The sequence below is a fragment of the Channa argus genome, chromosome 8, assembly GCF_033026475.1.
Source record: "Channa argus isolate prfri chromosome 8, Channa argus male v1.0, whole genome shotgun sequence".
Lineage (NCBI taxonomy): Eukaryota > Metazoa > Chordata > Actinopteri > Anabantiformes > Channidae > Channa > Channa argus.
Window position 1 is genome coordinate 15,859,521 of NC_090204.1, and position 27,094 is coordinate 15,886,614.

Genomic DNA, 27,094 nt, shown 5'->3' on the forward strand with positions numbered 1-27,094 from the left:
TCAACTTAAAAACCAAGAAATTCTAACATTGTAGAAGTAGAATTCATAGCAGAGCTGCTGTATTGGATTGCATTAGATTGTACAGGTGTAGCTAATAAAGTGGCGTGTGTATGTTTTGTTTTGGGTAATTTGACGTCTTACCTTCGCAGGAGGTTTTCTCTGTATGCAACACGATGTTGCCTCCAGCGTTCTAGCTCAGGGCTGCTGAGCTCAGTGGCCTTGAGGTGATCCAACACTGTGGTGTCTTTACCCTGCTTCCATAGCTCATAGCGATCAGGCTGCAGGCAGCGTACAAAAACATCCATGGAGATCTTCACCATATCTTTACGACAGGTACACTATAGGGAAAAATGCCAGAGAATGAGGAGATGACAGCGTGTTTGAGTGGGGATTAGGTGTAGGTAGGGCAGCTAATGAACTCTATTGTCCACAGCAAGCAAAAGGCTAATTAAATTTCAGTTAAACAGCAGCTGTGTCACATTGTGCATACATTTCTTTCAGAACGCAAGCCTCCACAGTCATAGAATACTGGTGTTTATGTGTGTGTGGAGTTGCTCCTACAGACAATGACTTTAGATTTGTGTGGTCCAAAGCCTTTCTGCTGCAAACTGATAAACACCAAAAGAGAAACAGACAAGGACAGCAGAGAAAAACAGGATAATAGCAAAAAGCTGAAATCCCACTGTACACAGAGTTGTTCATTGACCTTAAATTGGATGTAGCCCATCTGTACTAAGAATGTGATTATAATACTATGTACTAAGAAGTAATATAATTACTTCTATATGTATTAGATGAATTAAAGAAGTGAACACCCTGGTCACACTTTGCACATACTGTATGGTAGTTTAAACGCCACTAGTTATGGGCACTCCTGACATACCCTGATTTTGGCCTTTATCACATAGTCACTATGACGTTAAAGACATTAACAAGGGTATAAACAGTACTATACATCATTCAAGTGAAAAGAGCCCAGTGTGTATGAAGAAAAAGCTTTGCATAAAACATTACTCTAATCTCCAGCTCTAAATCTATTACATCCAATTTGGAGAAAACGCCACACCATCACAAAGGCTGTAAATGTAGTGGCCAACAATTAATTGTACCACCTGTCCCGTACCTAATATCAAGCAAATTTATTATACGATACTGTGGTGTCTAAAAAAATAGCAGTATAATACCATGCTAAAATGTGGTACTGTACAGATAGTTTGAACCTATTCGAGTGTGACAGCTGTGACCAGTAACCACTCACACTTCCAAACAAGATTACAGGTCAATATTCATTGTGCTGACCACAGAAGGGGGGGCCGCATAGTGACAAAGCTGTTAAATGAAACCACAGCATTTTACATAACCGAGGAGGAAAAAAAAAATATTACATTTGCAGCAGAAACAAGTTTAGCAATGAAAGAAAGATTAAACAAACAAAATGGGAAGGAGATGAAAATATTTATTTCTGTGCCTTACCTACTGTATTTCCCAAGCTGTACCGAGAGCCTTATGTTCAATTACTGAAAACACAGGAGCTCTCCCTCACTAGCAAAACAATATCCAGCCTACATCTTATCTAGGTGCCATTTGACAGACAGAAACATTAAAATGCGGTGTCAAGTTGAGGGTGAAGCGTGAGGGCAGAGGCGGGCAAGTGAGCATGGGCACTGCTGATTGTTACTGTCATAAAACCTTTAGTGGAAACAGCACCAGCCAGGTAACTGCAAACACTAAAGAATAAAAGATAAATAATCTTCTTATGCCGATTTTCCCTTGATGCATTTGCAAAAAGAGGAAATAAACGTTTTGTTTTTTTTCTGTTAAATGTTAGAGATTGTTGTCATCCTCAAGGGCCACCATGAGTTACACTTTATTATCATATAAAAACTTAATTAGAGGAGAGAAACACGTTTGGAGATGCACAAGATCTGGGAGAACAAAAACTCACCCTGAGGTAAGCAGTCAATGAGCCCTGAAGTATACTTCAGCTCCTAATGAAGCTAAATTGTTTGAGCCACAGAAAGCCTAGACCCTCGAGACTATGTATGGATCAGTGGACTGAGTGGATGTGCCAAGTACTACTAATGACAAAACAAGAATTGAGTCTGACCTGTCCCATAGCAGCAACAACATTTGGTTATTTAAAATTCTTCATACTTGTTTTCCTTACAGTCTTACTAAGCACTGAAATAACCATAATGATCATCTAAAAATGAGGGATGAACAGAGGGGTGATTAAAATTATTAAGATGCACAGCGTTGAACATACTGAAAAGCAGGGCTGTATATCATCGAGGTGCTCATGCTGTTAAAACCCACTGTGAATTTGAAATTATGCTTGTGTATGTGTTGCAAAAATATTTCTGTTTTTGCAAGGACATTCAATTTTCAATTGTGATAAAGCAGCACTCATTAATCCTCCTGTGTGGCCATAAGTCTCCTTTAAACTTAAAAATAAAAAAAATACTTGGCTGCCTTTTAGTGGCATAGACTATGCACAATCCTCATCCTCAAGGACCCCTGGTCTGCTTGTTTTCCAACTATCGCTATCCTAGGTAATCAGTCCAGGTAAGAAGAAATGTGAAGATACGATCTCATGAGGGAGAAGTAAGATAAGGAAAATACTGGAAAAATATCTTCCCATTGATTTTCTTTGACTAAATACACATGATCAAGCCAAACAGCAGTAGGTAGACTAGGGATAGTTGGCAAACAAGCAGGTACAAACCCTGCTTTAGAGAGCTTGCTTTGAGATAGGTGTGTGATGAATCCATCCTTTTCTAAAGAAATTGCTAATGCATCCCCTGAAAGAACAATGTTCAGGGTGGGCTTCTGCAATTTAAAAAATAAAATAAAAACATTATGTTCTCAATGACTGACATTTTTTTTGTGACCATTTTGGTCACAGTGTTCACAGTTTGCTACTCATTCTCTCATCTTTTAACAACTCAGTAAGCCTACCACGCAACTAAAATAATACATTCTATTTACGGTTATCATGGACATAAACAAAGTCTAATAAATATTCATTTTTACCAATCAGAAAATGTATATATTAAAAAAAAATAAAAATGGAATTGAGTCATCTGCAATTCACTTTCAAGATGAAAAGTGATGTGATTTAGCCTGGGAACTGGGAGGATGATTTCTGGTCCTCTTCCAGACAGAAAAATCACCCTGGAGGCCTCTGCGAACTGCAGCAAAGTGTGACTGAGCACCAAACGAATGGAGAAAGGCATGGAGAACCCTAATGCAAAGACTGTTAACATTCAGCTACATGATGGTGCAGTAAATATACAGTAACTGTTTTCAGAGATAATTTGCAACATCCTTTCAACCTTCCTTAGTGCTTCAGTGGGTGAGATGTTTACTACACAATTAGTCAAAATACATGTACAGTATGTACAACACCAATTCCAAAGAAGCTGGAATAATGTGTAAAATCTAAAAAATCTAACAGAATGCAATGATTTGCATATGTCATCTACCAATATTTTAATGACAGCATAAAATAAACATCATATCATATGTTGAAACTGAGACATTTTACCATTTCATGGAAAATATTAGCTCATTTTGAATTTGATGGCAGGAACACCTCTCAAAAAAGTTGGAACAGGGGCACCAAAAGGCTGAAAAAGTAATTGCTGCAAACCAAAAGATGGGGAGAGGATCACAAATTTTTGACAAACCGCATCTAAAAAGTGAGAAAAAAATAAAAATAAAAAATTTCAGGAAAATGTTCCTCAACATAAAATTTGTAAGACTTTGACGATTCCACTTGACAGTTGTTTTTTTTTTTTTTTTTTTTTTTTTGGGGGTCCTTTCAGCTTATCCCGTGAGTTCAGGGTCGCCACTGCAGATCACTGTCCACATGTTGATTTGGCACAGTTTTTACGCCGGATGCCCTCCTGACGCAACCCTCCCTAATTTCTACCAGGCTCTGACCGCCACTGCAAAGCCGGGGCAAGGAATGGACTGTTGGGGGTTCAGAGCCTTGCCTTGCCAACTGAGCTATAGCCGCCCCAATTCCACCATCAACAGTATATAATATCAAAATATTCAGAGAATTAGGAGAAATCTCCTGAGACAAGACCAAAGGTCAAAACTGGACATGCATGATCTTTTGGGACAGCACTGTATTACAAACAGGCATAGTTCTCTACTTAAAATCACTGCATGGGCTCAGGAACACTTCCAGAAATCACCATCTGTGAACACAGTTCACTGTACAATCCACAAATTAAAGTTAAAGCTGCATCATGCAAAGGAGAAGCTATATTTGAATACGATCCAGAAACGTTGTCGTGTCCTCTGGGCCAATGCTTATTTTAAATGGTCTGAGAAAGAATGGAAACTGTTCTGTGGTCAGATAAATTAAACTTGGAAATTCTTTTCAAAAACCATGGATGCTGTGTCCTGCTGACTAACGAGGAAAGGAACCCTCAAGCTAGTTATAAGCAGACAGTTCAAAAACCTGCATCTCTGATGGTATGGGGGTGCATATTTCAGCAAGACAAAGCTAAACTAAATTCATGCCTACAACAGAAGACAATTAAATAGATAACACCTAATATACATAACCGGAAAGGTGAAGGTTCATCAAAACTGTAATGTCTATAATAATAAAAGTAGAAGCACATGCACAAATAGCACACCACAAAGAGTGCTGACAAAAAGCCTGCTTTGACTGCAGGTGTGTCCTCACTTAGTAAGGCAAACAGACGGGTCAGCAGTTGAAGAGGTTGTATTTAAGAAGACTGGGACACTAAGTGTACCTGAGCTCACTCTCTCTCCCCTTTTCTCTGTGACATACTGGCAGCCCCCAAACGGTGACAAATTTGATACAGAACCCCATCGTTCACCGTCCTGTTTGGTGCTGAGGGAACAGAGCTTGGTAGGAGGAGGGCAGGAGAGCGAGGAGAGAGAGTCACACGAGTTAAACGACTGCTTGCGCCAAAGAGAGAGAAAAAGTGGGGGTGGTGGTGTGAGAGAGAATGAGAGACTTCACTGTCGCCCAGCAAGTGATGTAGAGGAGCCAAATAAAACAATATCACTCAAGTTAAAACCCTCAATGAGTTCAGTACTTTCGTGTTAACTTGTACTCACTATAATGGTTTTAAATGCATCGAAACCAGGCGATTCCTGATTCTAAGAGCTGCGGACATTTGAAATGAGAAAGACAACTCATGTCAACCATTATATTGACATTTATACTGTGCAGTGTCTGTCACCATTTACTATTGAAAGCTCAAACGTATCAGTCTTTCTCTAAAACTGTTTAGCATTGAGGGCAGCAAGGTAAAGTGGTTAGCGCTGTCGCCTCATAGAAGGTTGTGGATTTGAGACAGACTGTGGAGTTTGCATGTTGGCACAAACTGCCCCTTTGCCTGTGGGCTGCTGAGCATGAAATTGACAGGGCATGAGTTGCTTGTGGATGGGAGACCAACTACAATGTCCTCTAGAAAAACCTCTCCCCATGCAAACTGTGGAGTTAGCATGTTCTCCCCAAGCTTGTGTTTCCTCTTGGTAAGAAGACATGCGTGTTAGATGGGTATTTAGCGTGGAAATCAGCCGTGTTACTGCCAGTGAAACAAGGCTTTTACAGCATTTTTTAATACCCTTGTATAAATGTTGTAAGCAGTAATAAGATTACACAAGTAAGAAAAAAAATCCCACAGATCAGATGCCACATTTACCAGCTGCAGCTAGTGATGGACTGTTCAGCTTTCCTTCTTACTCATAGCTGTTCATGATGTTGAAGCCTGAGTGGGTTTGTGTTTTTTCTTACCAACATACAGCAAACCTGCTGTTTGGACTAAATTTGGGTTAAAATTGGGTTAATCTACTACAGCAAGCAAGGAAAACGAGACAGTTTTTGACTAAAAGAAAGAGGAAGAAAGATGGACTGGCAGCCTGTCTCATTGGCTGAGCTTTTCTTTTTCATATTTCCTTCATTCTCTGTGTGTGGTGCTTTGCTGTCGACTTGGATTAGCAGCGCAGAGTAGACTGGTCTTCTTTATCAGACTGAGACAAGTGTAGTGGAGATGCTCCCTTGAGCACTGGGCTGGGTGGACTGGACTACTGGTTCTTAAATTACAAGTGGCCACATGGGCAAAGCTGAAAAACGAAAAAGATGGAGGAGGGCGGAGATGTACTTCAGCAAACTGGCACCTCATAAATCTGACATGCAGCCAAGTAGAGAGAAACCAGGAACAGGGGACACGGACACACACACACACACACACACACACACACACACACACACACACACACACACACAGACACGGAAAGGAGAAGGAACTGAACAAGAAAATGAAGTGTTACGTATAGAAAAGAGACAAGGGGAGAGGTTTTTCCAGAGGACATTGTAGTTGGGCTCCCGTCCACAACCAACTCATGCCCTGTCAATTTCATGCTCAGCAGCCCACAGGCAAAGAGGCAGTTTGCGTCAATGGGAGGATGCGAGGGTATGGTTAGTGTCGGTAACAGATGGTGTGCAGCAGAGAAGCAGACGCTGCTTTTACATTTTGATATGATCTATTACTTCATCCCTTTCGAGAAGCAAACAGCCAGAGCATGGAAGCTGCAAAGTTGCTGCTGAATGACATATTAGATAAAAACCTTCTTAAATGAAGTGTCTGCATGGTGAACCTTTTGGTGGAGTTTTATAGAAAGGTTTCCTTTTTATTTTTTTTTTAACTTTAAGACTTTATACCTTGTTTCAAATAGAACATTCTGTTAGTAATGATAGGTGATACACTTTTTAGTTACCTGAGTAGCCATCTTCCCATAGTCCACCCAGCGCAAGGTAGCAAAGTTTGTAGACTCTGCACAGTTGAAACCATGGTTGAAGCCAGCATGGTAGCCATACGGAAAAGTGATCATGAACTCCCCCTCATTCTGAGTTACCTGTTAACAAAGCATTTACAAATTTAGAATGTACCAGTTACAAAAACTGCAGCATGACCTTTGCTTTATTTATAATGTTGTTTTCAATAGTGGGGGCATGATCCCTCAGTATTATACATCTGCCTAAACTGATTATGAAATGATAAAAATTATAAAATAAATAAAACCTATAATTAGCCATTCTAGAGTAAATGTTAATAAAAAGGTATCTGGCACATGGGAATAACGGTTGTATACATATTTTTCAGGATATATTTGATCTAAAAAAATCAATTATAGTTTAAAAGTGTTCAAAAATGTTAAGAGTATAAGCTTAATTTAATGAAATGATTTAATGAAATATAAGTGGGAGAATGAGACTTCTGATATTTATATGATACAGTCAATTTGTACCCCTCCATTTGATTTGTAATTACTCATTAATCCTATGAAATTGCCATTAAGTTTAGAAGGATAACCAGGAAGCCCAACTCCACCGTAAAAACTTTTCTATCAACTTTTTCGACTTGTGAGGATGATTAATTCAGCTGAATATGACTGATGTTTCAAGTACCAAGTGTCTTCCTATGAACTCAGTGTTATTCTGAGGATGTTTAAAAATTCCAGGACAAGTTAAGCACATTTTTATTTAATGTGTTGCCCCCAAACCTAAGCCCTATATGTCTGGCATCTCAACTTCTTTGTAAAGTCTGGATCCAGGCAATCAAGAGACACATCAAGCCAGACAAGGTGACAGGCATGAGGGGGGAAACAGGGATAGATTCTGAGAGCAGAATATAAACTTCCTCGACTAAAGGCAGTTGTTCAGATATCAAACACCCCTTTTTACTGTGGCTCGAACGCAAGAAGATGGTTTTATTTTTACATATGAATCGAGAGAGGTACTGTAGGTGTGTTACAAGTAACATGTTCGCTGTGATAATGACGTCCTGAGGGGGAGTGAAAAGATAAACGGGGTGGGGGAGGGAAACCCTCTGCTGACAGTGGAGAACTTTGTATTCCCGAACTTTGCCAGTTTTTTCCCCTTCAATCTTCCATTAATTTTTGCTCTGTGTGAGGATTTCTACTCCCTTCAATAGAGAACAAAAACAAGAAGGTGAAAAATGCCAATTATTTTCCTGTGACAGACACAAGAGCAGATCATTACTCATACTGTATCATTTCAGCAAGCAGGTGTTATGTTTGCATCAAAGCCAAGCGACGAACATCCACTGCGTCATCATTCAAAACAAACCTACATCTTGTGCGATTTATGTATATTATCTATATTTCAAGATTATCATTTTCACTGTGTAGCTGACTATATACTCCGTGTGTGTAAATGTAACAAAGCTGTATGTCAAGTTCTGATACACTTAAAAACTGTAGGTTTACACTTGCAAGTCCATATTTTATACACTACTCAGCCACTACAATATCACTGCCTGGTGGTTTTAATATAAAACTAGTATGTGGTTTTTAAAAGTGTGTTATTAAACTAATATTAATCATTTATCATAATGGGTTAACCACCTCTCAGCACATCAAATGGCTTAAAGTTTTTATTTACTTCTTCATTTAACTTGACCAACAATGATGTCTGACCTTTTTTTTTTTTTTCATTAATTACTGTATATTTTTATATTAATTACTACAGTTTAAAATACATTATTTACTTGCAATATTTCAAATTACTTAACCATTTGAACTGGTATTGTGGTGGAGAATACTTGCACTTTTACTTGAGTATTGATTTTGTTTACTACTAATTCTGTACACAGTGTATCAGATTTTGATGCATATGGGGCTATTGTTAGACTGTAAACCCACCAGTTTCATGACTTAAACTTCACCACCACTAAACTTTAAATTTGTAATTTGCCTACCACACAGAACACAGAAGCCTTTCATCTTTTATTGACCTGAGAAAGCTAGTGATCAGGCGTTATAAATGCGACAAGGCTATAAAGATTGATTAACAAGTGGAAGAGTTTCCGAAGTTTAACATTTCAGACAACCTGTGCAGGCTCTTAGCCATTTTTTGGCAGCCGCCTTTTTAAGACATGTAAAAGATCAAAAACTGTATACGTGAGATTTTTATTGATTAATTTTATGTTAGAGAGTAAAACTGAAAATCGTTACAGACCTTATTTTAAGCATTTAACTAATAACACATAGACTTCATGTTGAGGGAACCGAAAATGCAAGAAACTGATTTTTGGGTTTTAGGAATCATTCTTATTGCACTCCACTGGCCATGATCTTATAACTTCACAGGGTACATATTAGTCTTGTGGCTAAAGAATAATGAAATATTAACTTTCTTTATGACAAATTAAGCTTTGTGTAAACCCATTTTATGTCTCTACCCTTATGACTGAGGTCATAAAGAAATTTGTAATAAAAACGCAGAAAACTTTAAAAAGATTTATGGTATTTTCTTACATGGCTTAACAAGATGTTTTTTTATGTCATGTAGCATGGTTTGGTTCACTTACCCTGTCAAACGGAATTCCATATTTCTTTAAGATGGATGGAGATATTAGCGTCATCTTGTGGCGCAGAAAGGCATCACAACCTTGGGAACTGCCAGGGAAGAAACCTGCAGAAGGGGACAGTGAAGACAATGTATTCAAGATACTTTTACAAATTATCTGATAAAATAACTGAATAACTGCTACAATACCAGAGGCACTGGCAATCTGTGGTGGCATCTCTACAAAAAGATCTAATGTATGACCTGCTGACTGATTTTAAATTGTAATGTTTATCATGCAAAATATAAGGAAGCCATTTTTAAACATGCACTGTAATTCTGACATTCTTATGACTTTGTCCGGAGGATGTGACATTATTTGGATCTTATTCCTTGAGTCACGTATTAGCTTGAGCTTGTGCATGCAGCATGCTGATCTCTACAAAAATTGTCAGGAGGATTTCAAAGTGAGTGAATGGGCGTGTTGCTTATGTTTCCATCACTTGGCTGCCATTGCAGCCATTGTTAGACGCATGGCTCCAATGTGCTGTAAATAAAACCCTGTTTTCCACAGCCTAAGTTTATTAATAATTCCCCAACCTGAAAAAACAAACTGGTTTTTCAAAGACTGGCATAAATAAATTAATTGCTTGAAGTGTACAATAATCACAGTACGGCAGTGCGTGTAAATGTATTTTCTGTGTGCAGACACATTCGATTTCAGAAGATATCTGAAGGGTTGCATTATGGCACAATAAGGCTACAGTGCAAAGCTGAAACTGAAAGTGTAAATTCTTCACATAGAAAACTGCGTGAAAAATACCTGCTTTGCAGATGATGTTTCCATCACTTGGCTGCCATTGCAGCCATTGTTAGACGCATGGCTCCAATGTGCTGTAAATAAAACCCTGTTTTCCACAGCCTAAGTTTATTAATAATTCCCCAACCTGAAAAAACAAACTGGTTTTTCAAAGACTGGCATAAATAAATTAATTGCTTGAAGTGTACAATAATCACAGTACGGCAGTGCGTGTAAATGTATTTTCTGTGTGCAGACACATTCGATTTCAGAAGATATCTGAAGGGTTGCATTATGGCACAATAAGGCTACAGTGCAAAGCTGAAACTGAAAGTGTAAATTCTTCACATAGAAAACTGCGTGAAAAATACCTGCTTTGCAGTGGGAAATCACTGTATACATTTAAATTGTGCTACTTCTTTTTACAAGCAGCAGCACTGACTAGACTATAAGTTAGAGGCTAGCATCTATCCTAACCATTGTCACATTTTAACTGTAAAATATTACAAAAACGAGCTCTGAATTTGCTGCATTTTATTGTTGTTGGCTCTGTCTTTAAAGGATGATAATGAAAACGTCTGCAGTCTCAGTGCTTTACAAGACCACTGAAACTGTGCATTGTGCAAATGTGACTAGTGTGAATTATGGATTTCACATTTGCAGGCATATAGCTGTTCATCCATAGCAACATTACCTTTTTATATCATATACTGTGCCCCTCTGAAATTTTTGATTTCCAAAGCCCTAATTCTAAAGCAAAAGCTTACTTATGCTCTTGAAGGCAGGGAGACTCCAATGGCCTCTACATAATCAAAAGCAAAAATTTCTACTCCATCACTCACTTTCCCAGTATTTAATCTCTGTACCCACCAGTGCCTCAAAGGGGGTCCATCCAAGCCTCCACCCAGTTAAACTTTAATGTGAGTGACAGTATAATCGGCACATACTTCATCCTTCATTTTCACTGCATTGTTTCAGCCTCTGTTACATCCTACAAAGCAAGAGAGAGAGAGAGGGCCTCTATTCTCTCATCGCCTGCCTGCTTGTTGGAGCTGATAAAGGTGAATAATGTGCCGACAGAGCCAGAGTATTAATCCCCATTAAAATGCAGCTGGCTCTCTGAGCTCTCCGCAGGGTAATATTAACTTAAAGGCTTCATTCTGTCCTTTTGAGTTTCAAAATTAAGTTCCTGTCTCTGAACCTGCACCCACCCCTCCTATCAAAAATCCCCACTCACCCAAAAAGTCTAAAGTTGTGACTGAAATAGTTTGGGTGGGTTGGGGGGTGAAAAGCGCAATGGCTGCTGCTGTGTCAAATGTTTGGAGAGGAGTTTTCAAGTAACAAGACCATTGTCCTAGCCCCATTAGGCATTCCTACTACACTCATAACAGTCTTTTTAGGACCTCGTAAACAGTTGGCTGCTTGTGCTGACGATGGATTTGATAGGTCAGTGGATGCTTGTTAAATAACGTTGGCACCGCTTTCCTCCCACTGCCACCTGCTTAGATAAGACGAGAGGAGGAATGACGAGAATCTAACTGACTGAAAGCTGGATGCTGAAATGAAAAACGATAAGAAATGTCTTTGTTTTTTAAGATTTGATAATATTTTGATGGCATTTTATCATATCTATTTGATAAGCAATTTGAATCAAGTATTGATTTCACATATCAACTCTAATTGATTGCAAATAAATAAATAAAAATAAATCTATTTTACTTGCCTTACAATGCACTTCAGCTACAGAATTAAAAATTCAGCTTAACTAATAAAATTATTTGGTTTACAAGCATAATATTAAGAAATATTTAAAAAGGTAAACTGGTAGATTAGGGTTGATGAAGAATTTGCACTGTTCTATTAAAAATGGCAGCAACTGTAAGGAAAAGCAGAGCATTTCTGAGCAGCCCCAGTGCATCTGACAACAATCCAGATAAAATGTGCTTAACATTAGGTCATAGCATTTTGACATGTGGCAGTAATGACAATAATTATTCCATTTAGGTGGGCCAGTAAATCAAACAGAGCTGTGGAACCCAAACAACTAAATAGAAAACAACCATTATTACTGATATTAATGTCAACTCCACATTTCTTCCAAAGCACTTGTTTCTAATACTGATTTTGGATACGGATATTGAGAATTTGACTTAAAACACTTATTAGTAAGATTGGATGAGCATAACTGGTAATAATCAGGATTTTGAATAATACAAGTTTAACAAACAAGATACACTTGTTTTGGGAATACACAAGTTCACACAAGTTCTGGGAATACTTTCTGGATACACTGTATCCAGAAAGTATTCCCAGAACGCTTTCCAGATTTATGTTATGTTAAAGCCTCATTTATTTTTTTAGATTAAATTAATTATTTTCCTTTAAAGTTTTACAAACAATACTTCATAATGACAGCATGAAAGAAGTTTGTTTGCAATCTTTGCAAAAGTATTAATAAATAAATAAATAAATAAATAAATAAATCACATGTACATAAGTATTCACTTAATTCGCTTAATAGTTTGCTGAAGCACCTTCAGCACCAATTACAGCCTCTTTATGAGTATGATGCTACAAGCTTGGCACACCCATTTTTGAGCAGTTTCTCCCATTCTTCTTTGCAGTACCTCTTAAGCTCCCTCAGGTTGGATGGGGAACATCTAAACAGCCATTTTCAGATCTCTCCAGAGATGTTAGACTCTGGGCTCTGGTTTAGCCACTCAAAGACATTCACAGAGTTGTCCCATAGCCACTCCTCTGTTAACTTGGCTGTGTGCATATGGTCATTATCCTGTTGAAAAATGAATCAACCCCCAGTCTGAGGTCCAGAGCGCTATTGAACAGGATCTCATCGAGGTCTCTGTACATTGCTGCATTCACCTTTCCCTCGATCCTGACTAGTCTCCCAGTTACTGACACTAAAAAACATCCCCACAGTATCATGCTGCCTCCACCATGTTTTACTGTGAGGATGGTATTGACCAGGTGGTGAGCGGTGCCTGATTTCCTCCAGACATGACACTTGGCATTCAGGTCAAAGACTTCAATGTTTGTTTCATCGGACCAGAGAATTTTGTTTCCTTCAGGTGGGTTGTCATGTGCCTTTTACTGAGGAGTGGTTTCCGTCTGGCCACTCTACCATACAGGCCTGAGTGGTGGAGTGCTGCAGAGATGCTTGTTCTTCTGGAAGTTTGTCCTCTCTCCACAGAGAAATGCTGGAGTTCTTTCAGAGTGACCATCGGGTTCTTGGTCACCTCCCTGACTAAGGTCCTTCTCTCTTGATCGCCCAGTTTGCCCAGCCGGCGTGCTCTAAGAAGAATCCTGGTAGTGCAAAGCTTCTTCCATTTACAGATGATTGAGGCCACTGTGCTCATTGGGACTTTCAATGTAGCAAAATTCCTTCCTGTACCCTTCCCTAGATCTGAGCCTTGATACAATCCTGTCTCGGAGGTCTACAGTCAATTCCTTGGACTTCATGGCTTGGTTTGTGCTCCGTGCTTACTGTGGGACCTTACATAGACAGGTGTATGCCTTTCCAAATCATGAACTCCAATCAAGTTGTATAAATATCTCAAGGATGATCAGTGGAAAAAGGATCAAACAGAGCTCAATTTTGAGTGTCATGACAAAGGCTGTGAATACTTATTTACATGAGATTTTTTCGTTTTTTTATTTGTAATAAATTTGCATAGATTTCATACAAACTTCTTTCACGTTGTCATTATGGGTTATTGAATTTAATAATGAATTTAATCCATTTTGAAATAAGGCTGCAACATAACAAAATGTGGAAAAGTTAAGTGCAGGAAATACTTTCTGGATGCACTGTACATATAAGGGGCACCATGTCCTGATGTCACCAAGCGTCAACCAGAGTCAAGTGTTAGAAAACCTAGAGACCAGTAAAACATAAATGGAAGTGCGGTTTAGATATTTTATACATTTTAATATCACATTGCCCCTGGCAAGCAGACAAGTGGGCTAGTGTTAAAGTCAAATCCTGCAGTAATTTCCCACATACAGGTTTCAGTTCATTCAAGCTACAATCCTGAACAACTGTGTAGTTACATATCTCTAAATATATACAAAATACTGATAACAGCATTTTTTAAACAAACTGTATTGTAAATCATGTGTTTCACCTGTGCAATGCTATATATTTTTTTTATTATTTCAACAGATTACCTCTCTGTCACATATTGTGTGTTACATTTTCCAACCATTCTGGTGCCGAGGAGGAGCACCGGAGTCAGCGGTTATGTATTGGTGATTATCGATTTGCTCTGAGCGCTTTACAACAAGGACAAATTGTGTATCTATTCAGTGTAGTTTGGATTGGGCAACTTTCTTTCATCCCTACATCTTCTACTTTGCTCTGAGCACCATGCAATACACAAGGTAATCCTCATTGATCAAAAGAGGGAACAGAAAGAGAAGAACATGAGTCAGAGTGGAAGGGGAGAGATACAAGGAGGCATGTTGTGTGAAAGGGAAGAGAGGTGGTGGACAAAAGACTGAAAGCAGAATGGCAGAAGGTAAACTATCTCATCTTTTGCCAAAAATTTGAGCCAGTACTCTCATGTCAGAACCAACTCTATGTAACATTTAGCAAAGCATGTATTATACAAGTACTTAAGAGATGCAGTCTGACATACTCTGACAAAACTGTTAACGTATTGTAGTGAATCACAATCTCCAGTGCTCAGCTAAAGCCATGACTTATTGACACCAAGCACAGTGTGGGGCCTTTACTCTAAATTCTGCATCTACAGCCCTCCTGATTTAGTATAAATGACTGCACATGCTAAGTACTTCATGTTACTCTTCTTTCTTATGCTCCATTCTACCTTTTTCATATGTGGTGCACAGGACATAAGAGGCCACTTTGTCAGCTAGACAAGAAAACTGCAGAAGGGGTGCTTATAAATGGAGATGCAGACATTGCGTATAAGAGCTGCTACTTTATTATTACTGTTCATCTTTCTAAGCAAGGGAGAATCAATAGTTGTACTATGGCCTTGTGCTACTGTGCATTCTGTGTATGTAGTATTTGTATGATTTCATGGTATCTGTTGAACAGTCTGAAGCACTAACATGAAGACACACAGAAAGCTAAGAGAGGGTAAGGAATGGTAAAACAAGGATTTGAACAGAAACGATCATCATGGCCTCACCTTGTGCTAGCCTTTCTAGCCTCTTGCCATGCTCTGGTGGGACAGTATACCTGCAGAGAGATAAACGACATCAGTTTAGTCAGTGGATGGTATATTAATACAACCTGTCTTGTTGCCAAAAGAAAAGAAGTTTGATGTGTGAACCAGCTGCACAGGCATTTTTACTTACTCTCATATCCATTTGTTTACATTTTCTAATTCTTCCATTTTGTCCTATATTAGTATAAAATAAAATACATAACTCCCTCTGAATATTGCTATTTATCTAGTGCATTTTCCGGGAAATTCACACACACACACACAATCATTATAGAGTATAGAGTTCAATCTGTATATCTTTGACTTGTGAGTCCCATGGGCTCTTTTTACACCTAGGATGAGGATCTACAAGGCTTTCAGAGTTTTATCCAGGTGAATCCACAAATTGTAAGCTTGAATGTGCTGTGCTTGTATGTCTCAAACCACTATTTTCTACAAGAACAAATGGAATCTCCATATAAAAAGGTAGAATATCATATTAATATATTTAAATTGATGCAAGATGCAAATAGACATTTTAATGCTGTTGATGTGTTTCACCTTGGGCAAATATTTGAAGTGTTACAACCCAATTTAATCATAATCAGAACCGTAGAAAATGAGAGGAAAAAGGCAAGACGAGAAAATCCATTATGAGGAGGGCTTGACAACTGCCACCAAATGCAGGTGGATTTAAGCCAAGATGGGTAACACATTAGTCACTAGCTATTGGTAGTTACGGTGTGTGTGTGTGTGTGTGAGGGAAACACACACAGTTTATCGCATTGTTCCAACTTTTTTGAGTGTTGTGTGTTGCTGCCATCAAATTCAAAATGAGCTAATATTTTCGATGAAATAGTAAAAGGTCTCAGTTTCAACATCTGATATGTTGTTTATGTTCTATTGTAAATAAAATATGGTTCTGTTTTTGTTTACGTTTTACACATCCTCCCAACTTTTTGGGAATTGGGGTTGTAAATATTTGACCAGATATAGCAGTATCACCTACATTTTTGCTACATAGCAGTGCTGTCTAGATGCCACAGTTACAATTTTAATGAAAGAAAAACTGGATGTTTGGGAAAAAAGATAAAATGACCAGTGGCGAACAAGTGGAGGACTAGAAAAATATTTTAAAAAAAATTGCTGTTTTGGCAATGCTGGGTTATCTGCTGGGTTATACCCATGACATACACTCCATGATCTTTTGCTTTCCTGGTCTTTCACACATCAGACGAACTAATCTAAAATGTTTCTTTGATTTGCTCTAGTTTTGTTTTTCTATTACTATAGTTTTTTTTTTTATATATTAATGATTGCAAACTGAGGTAAAACTTCTTAAACATAAGAAAACACAAAAGTAGATATTTTTTCTATTTCCTCCTTCAATTTTGCTTCTAAGTAGACTGCACAGATATTGTAGCACTGTTCTTTGTTGCTCTACAGGCAAAGCAAGGCAATAACATTACCAAAGATGCAAAAAAGTGTTAGTACTGTTAATACATGAAGTAGGCACCGTAAATTACCTATCATTATACTAAATGTCAGATGCTACATTTAGAAAGTTTATTTGTAAAGCAGAGTGGGAAGGAGCCAGCAAAGCTCAAATCTAATCCGTTCATTTGTGAAGTTATTACAGCGCTCTTTATTACTTCACTTATTTCCTCTGTGTTTCTTAAGCCCCCAGAGACGTCAGGCGATGAACTATGTGTAGGAACAAAAGACAACATCTCCTTTCTTACTGAAGTCTCAACAACCACACAGTGGTTTTAAACAAAAGGAATAAAGAAAAAAAAAAGATAGAGGAATGGTGAAAGGAAACAAAAGTTGAGAGACAGAAAGAGAATTAGGATGATCACAAGACAGACAGATAAAATTTATTAAAAAAAAGCAAAAAGAAAAAAGCAAAGCCCCTTTCATTTATAGGAACCAAGTCATGGTGCCACACTGCCACCTGTAGACGAAAACTTAGACCTTCAGAGCAGTGCAACTGCTGCCAGTGCGATTGTTTTAACCTGAATTCACACAACTATCTAGCACCAGGGTAAGTGACCAAATTCCTTTATGATGTTGGGAGCAGGCAAGTGAGATTTATTAGTGAGCACAAATATTGCAATATATTTACCAATATTACCAATGTGACACGGATGTTTTCACAAGGGCCAGAAGGATTAACCATACATGACTCAGGCCATGCATCACGGTGTCTTGTTAATGTTTTGAAACTGCCGCTGCAAACGGCTACACCACACAAACGTAGCCTCCTTGTTTTTCAATGTCTCGGGGGGGGGGGGGGGGGGGGTCCTATGGTGTTAAGTTTCCCGCATTTTTTTTTGCATTGTTAGCATGAACCACTTTTATGGCTGTGTAGTTTACTGAAGATGACATTGATCTTCTTATGTTAAGCCCAGTAAGAGAGCAACTAAAAACATTTCCAAAATGATGTCCTTGGGGAGCATCACATAAAACAGTTTCTTTGTATATGTGCATGAATTTCAGAGCAGCCCACACAAGAGAACATCCCCAAGATGATCCCTTCCACCCTGGCATCAAACTAAACATATCAGCCGACCAGCATGTCTCTGCCTGTTCCCTCCTTCCTAAGGCCATGGTTACCAAGACAGCAACACGTCTGTCACTCTGGCAGCAGAGAGAGGAAAAACCAAAATAAAATGACACACAGCAAATGAAGGTTTTAACTTTTCCACCTCTCTGAGGAAAAGTATGATTTATGTATGGTAGGACAGCGTTTGTGGCAGGTGGGATTAGGCTGCAACAGCATGAAAAGTGTGTTGGTGCTTTTCCCACAGACATTAAGTATATGTGCATTCTTCTTTTACAACGATTCTCAGGGGCAATAGCTATTAATAACAGTTATTACTGCTACACTAAAAATGTCACAGTTGTCTTTACAAAAACCTTCAATTTAAATATTTGGTACAGCTGTTTCACAGATCACAGGCGATTTGTTTAATGCTCTGCAGATCAGACAGAACAATGTGATTCTCTGGAGTATCATTGTTTTAACTGCCTTCTGTTTCTGTGCAGTAACAATCGCTGCATCAAACACAGATAACATGTTGTTGTCTGCATGCTTTTGATGTAGCCACATGTGTAGCAGAAGGTGATATTTTGACGAAAGGGAAACTCCTTGCAGTGCTTATCAGAATTTTCCAAGAAACTAACAACAACTAGAAACGAAAACTATGAGACTGTCAACGCGCCTTTGTTAACTGCAAAGCCCCAAACAGCCCATACAACATCCAAAGGCTATCACAACCCAAATACTGTTACATATGGGGGGGGGATAGAAAAAAACTTTTCTTTTACCGGAAAGCTGCAGCAGGGCTAAGTCGGTCCCTACGTTCCAATCGCATGCACTAGACTAATCTTTCATCTGACAGCATATCTGATGGTGTGTGGTGGAACAGAGGAGGTCTCCGCAATGAAAATAAAGTGAAAGCGAATGATGCAGGAATGAAGATAGGAAGAAGGTGACTGACCTCTAAAGCTGAGATGTTTTACACAGCCACCTACTGTTGTGGAAGTGTGTGTGTGTGTGTGTGTAAAAGCACTAGTCATTATGGTTGGGTCTGATTTTGATGGGAGCAGAGTTGCAGAGGGAATGGAGTTAATTTCACATACGGCTGCACTATGAGGGGAGTAGATGAGAAAGAGAGTGTGTGTGTGTTTTAAGGGGGCATGCTCTGTTTAACAGCCTGTAATTACCCCACCACACACAAGTGTAAAAGTCAAAATGATTCAATTTCAGAAAAATGAAGGTGGGAAGGCTTGGTGAGCACTGAGAGTTAGAAAGAGAAAAAGAGAGAAAGATAGAGTGAGAGAGACAGAGAGAGAATTAAACAAAAACAGAGAGTTGTAAACACGTTTAAAAAGGAAAATAAATGGGGTACATCCATCCTTCAGGGAGTAAATTGGTCTTAAAATACACAAATGACCATAAGGACAAATTAAATGGAAAGAATCTTTTAGAAATTAACCAATAACAATACTATAAAACAACTATAAAAAAGAAACGTGTTAAATATGGTATTGGGCTTAAAGCAATCTTGGCATTATATTTAAACTTTATATTCACTAAAACAAGTTAATTGGTGAATGTCAAACGCTCTTAAAATAATAATCCAATAAAGCTTGTAACATGTACTTTGATGCCCTTTACACTTGGTTTTCTCGAACATTACTGATTGAAACTCTGAAGAAATATTTTGTTGAAGTGTCCACAAGAAGAGAGTACAACACAGCATGCTCAAAGTACCACAAATAAACAGTGTTGTAGTAAACAGCTGAGATTCCTTTCACAGTGCAGAAAGATAATAAGGCAGCTGATTTATGAAAAACAATTATGTTTCTGTTTGGCTCTACATGGTGTTGCTCAGGGAAGATGTGTTCCGTTGGTAATTGCTGTTGAACACACAGCTTCTAATCACCGCAATCACAAACCAGATTAAAGCCTGTTGCTGCCTCACTGACATTTCAACTGATCTTTCTACCTGCTTGGTGATAACTGAAAGAAAGGAAAGGATATCCTGTAAGTAGGATGATGCTAATGATAGCAGTAAAAGCAGTCACAGGTAAAGAAGTCTTAAAATTCCGTTTCAAATGTGTAACTACTAGGGCATTTTACCTTTTATAGTCTGAAAATAACTTGTCTCTTATGGAACTTCCAGCAAAGAAATTAAAAGAGAGGAACTAGTGCCTGATCATAGCTGGATAAGTCAATGGTCCTAAAAAGCGGAATTCAAGCTAAGTGACTCAGGATATCCTAAGCCTCCGATGGGTTATCTACTCAGCATTATACAGCAGAAGAGTTCTGCTGTCATAAACTGTAGACTAAAACATTGGTACAGTGAAATGACAAACTTAAAAGGGACTAATGACCAAGTGGAAGCTTCAGAAAGCTTCAAGACTTACCAGGACTTGGGCTGTCCAAAGTGCAGATAGTTGATGCTGTAGAGGTCCATGTCCTCAGTGTGCCAGGCAAATGTGGTCTTCCACATGCCAAAATACAAGTACGGCGTGTTGACACCCTCAATGACGATACCACACTCCTGCTCCACCATATCCAGCAGTGTGTTGAGATGGCCTATGTTCCACTCTTGAATGTCCTGGAAAAACAACATACTTGTATTTAGAGTGCAAAGCCAAAGAGACCGAAGAGATGCAACAGCGAAGGGTCAAAACGGGTCACAGGACAAATGTATTTTCAACATTTTAATATTTTCAACATTGTGATTCAGATGCATGTTTTCTATTGAGAATGGCAGGATTTAGCAGCAAAATACTACTTTTGATGACATCCAGCAACTAATTCTTTGTATTGTAAATCAATGGTTGGAAAAAGATGGGATTATGACATCTGTTAAAAGTATTACAACTATTACAGTGAAATTTGCAAAATATAAACTATCGTTCCACATAATCAATCAACTTCCTCATTAAAAATTTAATAAATTGTTGAAAAACACAGTAGGTGAACGAACCACTGTTGACTCCATGGCTCATAATTTTGGAAGAAAATATGTCCTTAGCTCAACAGGGTTGTCAGTCTCTTTAAAATCCATCATGTGTACAGTGGTACAGCTTCCACACTACTAGTTACTCAAAGTTGTCCTTTTAAGTCAATCAATCACCACCAGATGGTGCTGTGGTCAAACAAAAGGAAATTGGCAGCTATCATAATAACTCATAGGCAAGGTAATGTTAATGTTAAGATGGGCAAATAAAGCTTTCGCTCGATTTGTACTGAAGACTGATTTGAAGCTTCAAACAAAGAAAGGTGAGCGACATTGGGTGGCTGCATTAAAGGCCCCTCTCAAAGATGAGGTCTGAAGCGCCACAGCAACTCGCTGATTATTAGTTTTGTCTCCAAGTCCAGAAAGCTCTGTGTTGTCATTTATGTATATATATTTATATTATGAGTTTGTTTTATAAACCTCATATTCTGATTAGGTAATATCTATTAAATAATAGGTCAATCAACAGCTTTTGACTTGTCCCTTCAGTGGTCGCCACAGTGGAATGTGTTCTCCACGTTGATTTGGCATGCGCAACCCTCATATTTTATCCAGACTCAGGACGGGGCCACACCTGGTGGGGTGGGATTCAAACTCACAGCCTTCTGCATCCCAATCCAATGCTTTACCACTAAACCACCAGCCCCCCCTTTTACGTCTTACTAGCATATTGCCATATTTTCTTATGTCCCTAATTTAACTGAAAAAAAATTTCAACAACTCAGGGAATCCTCTCAAAAACATGGGTGGTGTTTAAAGCTTTAAACAACATCATTCACATGATTTTATTTATTTCTTACAAGCTCTGGTACAATGTACCAAAATGGTGTGCTTCATTTAAATTAAACAAGCTTTCTGAGCTGTGAAATCATCTGCCCATCTCTACTTAGCGGTTGCTGAAATCCTACGCTAATCGACCCTACCCAATGAGTACAAACACACATAGATATACCGTTGAAACCAGAAGTTTACATACACTGGATAAAAAGACACATAACCTTTTTTCCCTCAATGTCGGGCATTAAATCAGAATAAACTTTTCCTTTTTTATGTCAGACAGTGAAAAAAAAAAGACTGTGTCTTTTTATACAGTGTGTGTAAACATCTGGTTTCAACTGTAGATGTACATGTTAGGAACACACCCAACCCTCACCTCATCATAGATGGAGCCACTGACATCAGCACCATAAATGGGTGACACAAATGTCAAATTTTTCCAGTACTTCCTCTCTAAGTCATCAAAGTCTTTGTGGCGCGGTGTGCAGTACCTGTAAATACAACAAGAGTTAATATCAACAGTGAGTTCGGAGGGGGTCCTTCAGTTAAACCACCAAGTTGGCAAGCATTCAGCATAACAAGCACCTTTTGTCAGCCTGTTACTACAGCTACTTTAGATCTACAATATTAATAAAAGCCTTCCCAGGTCACTAGAGGGTTAACAAAAACACGGTTTTGAAACAACAAATACAAACAGACAATGTTCGCACAAATGAAAAATAATGAGAATAAACATGCATGCTATATATATCAACATTATTCTTTCCTATATTGAACTTGTGGCTTTATCATTTTAATTAAGTATTATACTACTATAATTTCATAAACGTTTTTACAAGCTCTAATAGCAGAAAGGACATTTTAAAAACAAAACCTTCAGCACAGGGCCTATTACAATTCCATCAATAACTGATCTGGCCCATTCATATTATGTTTTATGGTCTTCTAACCTTAAATTAGATGTTTTAAACACTGATCAACTAAAATGATACATTTTTACATTGTAATTTGCCTTTGCTTCAATCAGACAATTGTACCTTTCAAAGATTATAATATTGCCATTATTTTGCCACTTATAGATTAGTTTTCTGAAATACTATAATTTACTTACATAATTTGCTTAAATTTGTATAATCTTCTCTTGTAGTCACATTTTATTACGTTACAAAAGTAAAAAGCAAATTGATCTTAAAAAATATTTGTAAAATAAAAGCAATTATAAAGTCACAGTCTGCTTTAACATAGAATTTTTTTGGCACAGCTCCTGGTACAGTAAAATCTGTATTAGGGGTTTGTTTAATTGCACTAAACCATAGAAACCTGGAAGATTTACACCCCTGTGGCTGTGCATTGTGCATATGTTGTTACTTCCTGTGGCACAAACATCCACACTGGTTGAGAAACAGGAAGAATGTTTCTTACCTCTGTGCCACCACACAGCTTGGGATTAATGCAGACATAACTGAGTTAGGATGAAGTTGGGGTCAGGGAAACCATAGCACACAAATGTTTCGGCTAGTCTACTAAAAATTAGTGGGCCTTCTCCTCCAACATACGTTGAAGACTCTTAGGAGAAGCAGCCCAAGGCGGTTTGCAGAATTACATGTTGTCATACCCCTACTCCTTCAAACTTCCTTTTTTAACACATCAGTCATCTTAGAACAGCTAGTACAGTAGGTCATGGCACCAGTATAAGAATGACGCCAGACTTTAAAAAGTAATCAACTTACTTCTTGCTGTTGGCTAGCTTGCGGTACTCTCCAACAGTCATGGACTTTTTCTGGATGTTGTACTGGGTGAACAGACCCGATTGACCAGTCACCACCTGCATGATGGGAGCTGGGATAACCATGTCTTCAATGGTGTCGTAGGACCTCCGTGGCTTCCAGCCTTCTGGAGGAATCACCTGGTGAGAGTAGCAGATTGTTATGAACATTCAAGTTGTTTTAAAGTGACTTGTAAATTATTTACATTACATATTTATTCTGTTTTTATTTTTGGACAAAATGTTATTAATAAATTGTCTTCATATGTAAATGTGAAAACATACATCATACACCTTCTAAAAGTTCAAATTTAAGCACTTTTCAAGCCCTTTCAGGGTACATTTTTAAGCTTTTCCAGCTATAAATGTGATATTTGCACAAATAGATAAATACTAAAAATTGATTAACACTTTTAAGTAGTATTAAAAAAGCTGGCATTATACTATAAACAACCAAAATTTATTTCTTAATAGCAGAAGAAATTAAGATACACACTCACTTGACAAAGAATTTTCAGTAAATTACTGAAAATTTTAAAACGGACTTTGTATTGTGCAAATTTAAAGTAGATGTATGATTGAAAACTTGATTTGACAAACAAAACAGCATTAACACCACAAATTAATGCCAAGTAAAGCAAAAGGTATTTACAGCAATTAGGCATAACATTAATACCACCTGTACATTTAACGCAAAAGCTCTGCCATCAATTCTACATTAACAAGGTTAGGATTCTTATTTTTTATGTTAAAAAGTCATAAAGGTGATAATTCTACTATGTGCTTATTAATGAGGTCATAGCTGGTAGTTGTACTGGCGTGCATAACATTAAGACATGATTCTAATGTTTTGGCCATGGTATTTAAAATGAACAAGGAACCAAATTACGGTTTGAGAATAAACAGCTGATTGCAAACCATGTTAAAACCTTTTTTTCCCCACTTTGCTATAGCCTTACTCAGTTAACCATAAGTTGGCTGCTTATGCACTGGGATAACATTTGCTGAATCTTTTATCTGCGATGAGTTACTAACGTTAGGGTTACTGTTAAGTAGTGAGTGCATTTCATAAATTAGCGTGTCATAATTGACATGCAATACTATCATTGCCACACTAACACACGCAGCACCTCTCAATGTTTTAGTCTGCGAATTCTCCAGCTAGTGGTTAGCATAAACACATAAACACCCTCGTTTATGTGGCTTGAAAGCACAGCCTCTCCTATGATGAAAATCTGTAGGTCTTTTCTGCAAAAGGCTACGCATGAATTTTCTCCTTTTTTTTAATCCACGTTTTGTATTTTTCATTTTTGAGCCAAAGCTCATTATAACGACAACACCCCGCCATGTTGGCACAGTCACGTCCAACTCAATGCTTTCAGGGGTGAGGGAGGATCACACATAACGAGATTGGCCGATCAGTCACATACAAACCATTCACATAATCACAGTGCAGTAAATTTGTTTAAAGCGTTGTCATATAAATACACCTGTAACTGTAAGGTCCAATTACTGGCGAATGTATATTCCAGCCAAAAACTACACCATGAAGCCAAAAGAATCTTCCAAGCAACTCATTGAACAGGTTAATAAAAAATAACACAAGTCAGGGGATGGATAAAAGATAATTTCCAGTTTAATGATTATCCCTTAGTTAAATCCCTCCTTAAGTAATTAGAGGAATACGAAACATGCGTCAATAGGCCCAGAGCAACCTTACTGACAACTAAGTGACAAGTGCAAGTAGGGGACTTATAAGAAGACCACCAATAAAAACCTACGACTCCTCTAAAGGAGTTACAAGCCTCAGCAGCTGAAATTAAAAAGACTTTACATACAAGAAAACATTAATCTCTTATCTTAATGAACATATAACGGTCATGATACAAATTTGTTTTGCTTAATTATAATAAAACAAAAAGGACTAATTCATGACGGCACCAAATCAGTAAATATATTTGTACATATGTACGTTATGTGTGTTTGTGTTTTATCCTCACCTTTGCCAAACCAGCGCGGTGAGCTCCTTGGCTTTCCATGTAGGCAATGTACTTGGCAAAGTCTTTAAACTCCTCCATGGTTGGCCGGAAGGTCATAATTTTACAGCTGGGATTTTTTGCACTGACTGGGGGCAGTGGTAGCAGAGGGGTTGGAGGCAGCTCAGAACCTGGACCACGTCCTGGGGCGATGTTTGGGTCTGCAGGTTGTGCAGGGGTGAAATCTGGAGCAGCACCATGTTCTGATGTGACTGCTGTGCTGGGGGTTTTAGCTATTGTTGGCTCCTGAGAGGGAAACTGGTCTTGGGCTGCATGGGAGCTGAGAGCAGGAGTTGAGGCTGGCGGGGCTTCTTCTGGTGGTGCAGCTGGGGCAGGTTGAGGAGCCGGCACCAAGTTCATAGACATATTGGTAGCCATTTGGCAGTTGAAGGGTTGCAGGCAAATCTGGAGGGGAGAGCATAGGCAATCAGGTCACTCAGAAAGTTTCAGCTTCTTTCAAACCATTTCAGAAACTCCTACTGGGAGCACCTGAGTGATGAATTAACCTAAAACAACTAGAACAAATGACTGAATTAGGCCAGTAAGTGGACAAGGTTATCAATGTCACAGCCTTCTGAGAGAAAGAGCCATACTATCAATAACACACGCGCCTTGTGTTCACTGCTGTGGCAGCAGTGACTTTTCCTAAGAACATGACAAGAAATCTGATCAATACAGGCAGCAGATTCATTGGTTAAATGAAAATAATCTCCTTTTCCTTTCGGCTGTTCCCTCTCAGGGGTCGCCATAGCAAATCACGTGTCTCCATCTAACCCGGTCCTCTGCATCCTCTTCTCTCACAACTACTAACTTCATGTCCTCTCTCACTACATCCATAAAGCTCCTCTTTGGTCTTCCTCTAGACCTCCTGCCTGGCAGCTCCAACGTCAGCATCCTTCTACTGATATATTCACAGTTTCTCCTCTAAACATGTCCAAACCACCTCAATCTGGCCTCTCTGACTTTATCTCCAAAACATCTAACATGAGCTGTCCCTCAGATTTCCTCATTCCTGATCCTGTCCATCCTCGTCACTCCCAAAGGGAACCTTAACACATTAACCTCTGCTACCTCCAGCTCTGCCTCCTGTCTTTTCTTCAGTTCCACTTTCTCTAAACCGAACAACATCGCTGGTCTCACCACTGTCTTGAACACCTTTCCTTTCATTCTCGCTGATAATCTTTTATCACAAAACACACCTGACACTTTTCTCCGCCCATTCCAACCTGCTTGCACTCGCCTCTTCACCTCTTTTCCGCACTCTCAATTGCTCTGAACCATTGACCCTAAGTACTTAAAGTCCTGCACCTTCTTAACCTCTGCTCCCTGTAACCTCATCATTCCACTTGGGTCCCTCTCATTCATACACATTTATTCTGGGTTAAATGAAAATAATACATAACTGACTGAAGACACTACAATGAAAACATTGAAACTAAATTCCCTTTAAGACATGCAGTGGAATCCCGACTTTTTTGTTTGTTTGTTTGAACAAAAATTTCAGAGAAAACCGCTGCCAACATTATCCAGATTATTATTATTTCGAGCCCCAGTGCAATGTCCGTATTATGTGCGTGAGCTTGTGTACGTAGCACGCTGCTCCGTTTGTGACGTTTCTATCACT

At 38.5% G+C, this 27,094-nt stretch overlaps 1 protein-coding gene across 2 annotated transcripts in view; it reads right to left on the reverse strand.

Annotated features, from left to right (window-relative positions):
- The window catches only part of kdm4b (lysine (K)-specific demethylase 4B), a 46,866-nt gene that overhangs the window by 16,584 nt on the left and 3,188 nt on the right, over positions 1-27,094 (reverse strand). Inside the window, exons 2-9 of one of the 2 annotated variants that reach the window (XM_067513297.1) lie at positions 25,435-25,875; positions 23,400-23,575; positions 22,046-22,160; positions 20,291-20,484; positions 15,338-15,387; positions 9,387-9,490; positions 6,772-6,909; positions 142-338 (exon numbers count right to left, since the gene is read on the reverse strand). In XM_067513297.1, the coding sequence (XP_067369398.1) occupies positions 142-338; positions 6,772-6,909; positions 9,387-9,490; positions 15,338-15,387; positions 20,291-20,484; positions 22,046-22,160; positions 23,400-23,575; positions 25,435-25,848 (1,388 nt within the window). In that variant the 5' untranslated portion in view covers positions 25,849-25,875. Of the gene's footprint in view, positions 1-141; positions 339-6,771; positions 6,910-9,386; positions 9,491-15,337; positions 15,388-20,290; positions 20,485-22,045; positions 22,161-23,399; positions 23,576-25,434; positions 25,876-27,094 lie in introns of those variants that run through there. The other variant, XM_067513298.1, reaches the window with a different exon arrangement.